General features: G+C 39.1%; 1 protein-coding gene across 1 annotated transcript in view; it reads left to right on the top strand.

The window, feature by feature from the left end:
- The window catches only part of LOC102470672 (zinc finger protein 208), a 223993-nt gene that overhangs the window by 196848 nt on the left and 21653 nt on the right, over nt 1-5492 (top strand). Inside the window, 1 exon segment of the mRNA XM_014592935.2 lies at nt 4838-4850. Within this exon segment, the coding sequence (XP_014448421.1) occupies nt 4838-4850 (13 nt within the window).

The raw sequence follows: 5492 nt of genomic DNA, 5'->3' as shown, positions 1-5492 counted from the left end.
CTTTAAAGAAAAAGAATTTCATTTTGGATATTCTGTGTTTGAGGTGGTTATTAGACATCCAATGTAAAGTTAATGAGTTATTTAGATTTATGATTCTGGATATTCAAATGAGGTGTAGACTGGAGAATAAATGTGAGAGTTATGGGTAGATAAATGGTGTTTAAAGCTATATAACTGTATGAGATGATAGAGTGTTGCTACAGTTAATACAGAGAAGAGGAATGTATGCTTTTCTTTCTTTTCTCTTTATTTGTTTTTAATTAATTAATTTACATTCATTCACTGAGCATTGTCACTGCATACAAAATGTGATTTCCCATCCAGAAAATACTGCATAGTGGCATAATCATATATGTTTTCATCAATAATTTTCCATTTCTAGTTATATATATATATATATATATATATATATATATGTCTCACCCTTTTTTATATGTCTCACCCTCTGCCATTTTCCACCCTTCTCCCACACTATCTCAGGTGTCCACAGTTGTTTTTGATTCCTTTTTTCCCCACATATTACTGATTCACAAAATTTCTTAAATAATCTAACTACTTTAAATAGCAAGCTCAGCTGATATATACATATCTATGAATACATGTCTGACTTTAGGCATTTTTTACTATATTTTTAACTTCAAGAAAAGCAGTTTTGGCTTTAATAAATCAAAGAAATGCTAAGGAATTATACTTAAGGCTTAAAGCCAGGAAACAGGTTGGGATTCTGTTCAAATAGTAGGTACATGAACTTATCGGCAGCTCATGACAGAACAAAAGTCCTTAAAACTGGAAAACAAAGCCTAGGAGAAAATCAGCAATGTTTTAGTCAAAAGTCATAAAATGCTGGGACCAGCAGTTAGCGTAATGGCTATGTCGCTGGACTCCCATGTAGTCAAATGCGGTTCGAGTCCCGGACCCGGTGGCTTAAAACTCACGTTGGGCGTGTGTGCGTGCGTGCCCAAGATCCCAAGAGGAAAATGGAGGAGAAGGGATTGAGGTGCTGCCATCCCCCCTAGGGGGTGATTTCTGTCTCTCTCTGTCTTTCTGGCGAGTGCACACGCCCTATAGCAAAAACATCTAAAAAAAAGTCATAAAATACTATTTCATCAGTCCAGTCTCATGTACTTAATCTATCTTCTGTTGTGGTCTGATTTTCCCAATTAAATTCTGGTATATAATATTCAACTCCAGACTTGCCCTACACTTAAGTTGGCCATTTTCTTAGTTTTTGAACTCTTACCTCTGTGTGACTGTATTTAATTTTCCTGGTATAGCACTCCCTTGGGAACTTCTTGGAGATCTGGTCTGGTGTTGGTAAATGCTTTCAGGTTTTGTTTATCTGAGAATGTTCTTGTCTTTTCTTCTCATGTGAAGAATAATCTTGCCGAGTACAGTATTTTTGGGTGCAATTGCTTTTTCCTTAACACTTTGAATATATTTTCCCATTCTTTCCTCACTCCCATTGTTTCCGATGAGAGATCCGCTATCAGCCTGATGGTTACCTTCCTTGTAGGTAACTTGGAGTTTCTCTCTTGCCAATCTTAGTATCTTGTCTTTGTCTGTGGTTTTTACCAATTTGGCTATGATGTGCTTTGGAGAAGATCTTCTTGGGTTGATTCTATTTGGGGTCCTTTTTATTTCTTGGGACTGGATCTTTGAATGCCTCTTCAAGTTTGGAAAGTTTTCTTCCAGTATTTCATGGAACAGATTGTCAATCCCTTTATGAGTCTCTTCCCCTTTTGGGATACCAATTATCTGAATGTTTGGACGTTTGATGGTATCTAGTATTTCTTGCATATTATTCTCATTTTTTTGGGCAATTTTCTGTCTTCATGGTGGATTTTTCTAGGCCAGTGATTCTCTCTTCTACATCTGGGATTCTATTTTCTGTTTGATCTAGTCTGCTTTAAATACTTTCAAGGGAGGTTTTGACTTCCTGTATTATAGCCTTCATCTTTAACAGGTCCATTTGATTCTTTTTTATAATGTGAATTTCCTCTTTTAGATCTTGCAAGAATTTCCTCACCTCCTGGAGCTCATCAGCTCCTTTCCCCTGCCTCTTCAGCAATTCATTGTTTCTCTTCTCTTTGATCTCTGTGAGCTTTGTCATTATAAAAATTCTAAATTCTTTATCTGACATTTCCATGAATTTCATTGTACTGTCTGAGGATGAGCAAGAGTTATTATTTTTCCTTGGAGGAGAGGTATTTTCTTGTTTTTCCATATTTCTTGTGACCCTGCAGTGATTTCTAGTCATCTGATGGGTGGTGAGTTTCTTCTTAATTCTTGAAGTTCAGTCTGAGCATTCAGAGGTGTGCAGGAGGTGATCTGCAGTTTCTCTTCCATTTTGTTTTCACTCTTTGTGCATCAGAATCAGTGGGAATAGAGGAATATTCTAACCCTAATTGTATTCAGATGTTTAGATCCTATTCACTTGGACCTATCTAGACACTTATTGTGTAGGAGCTGAGAAGTCAATGAGCAAAGATAAAGAAAAAGGAAAAGAATTAGAGAAAAGGAAAAAAGAAAATATAAAATAAAAAGAAGTAACAAAAAAGATGGAGATTTTAATTTTAAAAAGCAAAAGACACAGAGAGACAGAAATGGAAAGACAGGCAAAACTACCCACTAGAAATGAGTGAGGGAGATGTTTCAGCAGAAGATCTTTATTTTAAGTCTCTAAAAGCAATATTTCACAGCTGAAGTTCAGGATCCATGTGGGGATGGGTCTGGGTTTGTGCCTTTCTAGAAATGAGTGAGGTAGACATTTCAGCAGAAAATCTTCATTTTTAAGTCTCTGAAAGCAGTATTTAACAGCTGAAGTTCAGGATCCACGTGGGCTTCTTTTCTTTTTTTCTTTTTAAGAGGTTTTTGCCTTAGAGTGTGCATTTGCTGGAGAGAGAGAGAGAGAGAGAGAGAAAGTAAGAAATCACCCTCTGGGAGTGATGGCCACGTAGCAATCCCTTCTCCTCCTGGGATCTTTGGCACATGTGCCTAGCATGAGTTTCAAGCCACTGGGTCCAGGACTCAAACCATGATCAGCCATGTGGGAGTCCAGGAATGTAACCATTACACCATCTCCTGGGTCCCTGAAGTTTACTCTTTATTATTGGTTTTTGGCACCTTATTATATATTACATAGTGTAATTTTTTTTTTTTTTTAGTTTTTTTATTTGGAGAGGTTTTTGCTATAGAGCGTGTGCTTGCTAGAAAGACAGAGAGAGACAGAGAGACAGAAAGTGAGAAATCACCTCCCCAGGGGAGATGGCCACGCTAAATCCCTTCTCCTCCATTCTCCTCTTGGGATCTTGGGCATGCACACACACACGCACCCAGCATGAGTTTTAGTTTTAATTTTTTTTGCTTGAGTTTATTTATTTATTTTTTTAGGAAATAAAATAAATAAATAAACTAATTTATTTTTTATTTATAAAAATTTATTTTTTATTTATTATTTATTAGTTTATTTATTTATTTTTAGGATTCTGGCTGTCGCAGGGGAAGATCCCTTGCCAGCTTTAGCTTTAGTGTAAACAAACAGGAAGAGAACCAAGAGGACCTAGATACCTTTAAAGAAGTCTGTGCTGTTTGGACCAGTATTGGTTTAATGCCTTTAATATTGCCTCTCTATTCCGACCTTACCCCTTTAAGAACAAACAGAACAACAGTAGAAGCTAAGAATCTCTCCTTTCCTGAGTGGAACCCAAGGCTCAAACACGGGCCAAGGAATGCTGTAGACTTGACGACAGTGACCAGGATTGTGAAATTGTTTAAGCATTTTTGGACATTGGGACACAGTCAATATGATGCCCAGAAGCACCATGATCATGATTTAAAAAGCCAGTTCCTTTAAGCAGATTTGAAATTAATTCTCAGATTGGACAGAAGACTGGTGTAACTTAATAGGTAAGCTCTTTTGGGTCAATACACATTCAAATGGTTGTACCTGATACTGCTAAATGTATTGTGGGGATAGATAAAAGTACAAATAGTACTTCTTTTGATTGTAAGAGATATTCACAGTAGGGAAATATCATAATTAGAACAGTGGTAGAGGGGCCAGCAGGTGGCATAATGGCTATGTTGCTGAACTCCCATGTAGTCAACCACAGTTTGAGTTCCAGACCCGGTGGCTTAAACTCACACTGGGCGTGTGAGCCTGCCCAAGATCCTAAGAGGAGAATGGAGGAGAAGGGATTGCGGCGTGGCCATCGCCCCTGGAGGGTGATTTCTCGCTTTCTGTCTCTCTGTCTCTCTCTGTCTTTCTGGCGAGTGCACGTGCCCTATAGCAAAAACCTCTCCCAAAGAAAGAAAGAAAGAAAGATTGGCAGATGCGTGCACAGAGAGAGCACAACCTGCAGCAAGTCATCTTTTTGAGAATGTGTTGTAGTCAAATCAGCAAGAAATAAGAAGACATCCAGACATAGCCAAATTATTGGAGTTTTATTGCCAGCGACTTACAGGAGGACACGTGTCTCTCAAAGCCCCTGCGGCCCTGGGTGAAAAGAGAGGGGTGCTTAAAAAAGGCAACAATCACAATCAATTCTGGGTTGACTCTGTGATTACAATGAAAAATGAGGAGGGGGGTGGAGAGGAAAGGGAGTGGGGTTTCTATGAGACAGCAGTTACAGAAGCTAAATTAAGTAGGTTAATAATGTTTAAGGGTACTCTCCAGACCTTTTTTTAAAGGTCCCAAGGCTCCAGGCAGGGGTCTGGTATGGGTGATTACACTGCTAAGGAACTTGTGAACAAAAAGGCTTTGGGCAAGTTAGCAAAGACCGACTATTCATCATGCTATTTGCTCTGGACAAAAGGAGGAAGCAAGGATAACATAAAGTTCAAAGATGGAGGTGTTTCTGCTTCAAACGAACCTTTTCTCGCAAGAGCAAGAATGCACTCCTGCCCACAAAACAGCATTAATCTACTCCAGCCTCCATGATCCAAACATTGCCCAGTAGGCTTCATCTCTTAAAGATTATACCGTTAAGTTGGGGATCAAACCTGCACATCAACCCTTGGGGGACAAACCGTTATCTAAATGCTAACAACTCTGTGGAATGTACATTTCTGTCTCAGGAAATCAACTTAAAAATCTTAAAATTAAGAAATGAGGAGGCAGCAGATGGCACAATGGCTTCATTGCTGGACTCTCACGTGGCCAACTGAAGTTCGAGTCCTGAACCCAGTGGCTTAACATTCACAACAGGGGTGTGTGGGTGCATGCCCAAAATCCCGAGAGGAGAATGGAGGAGAAATGATTGTGGCGTGGCCATCTCCCCTGGGGGGTGATTTCTCGCTTTCTGTCTTTCAGTCTCTCTATGTCTTTCCAGTGAGTGCATGCACCCTATAGCAAAAATCTAAAAAAAAAAACAAAACAAAAAACCCCAAAAGAAAACAATTCATGCCAAGTGCACGTGTGCGAGTGCCAAAAATCCCAAGAGGAGACTGGAAGAAAAAGGATTGAGGTGTGGCCATCTCCCTTGATTGGGGGG

This window comes from Tupaia chinensis, unplaced genomic scaffold (genome assembly GCF_000334495.1).
Source record: "Tupaia chinensis unplaced genomic scaffold, TupChi_1.0 Scaffold138910_1, whole genome shotgun sequence".
NCBI classification, from domain to species: domain Eukaryota; kingdom Metazoa; phylum Chordata; class Mammalia; order Scandentia; family Tupaiidae; genus Tupaia; species Tupaia belangeri.
The sequence above is the reverse complement of the archived record's forward strand: the minus strand, read 5'-3'. Positions and strand labels throughout refer to the sequence as shown.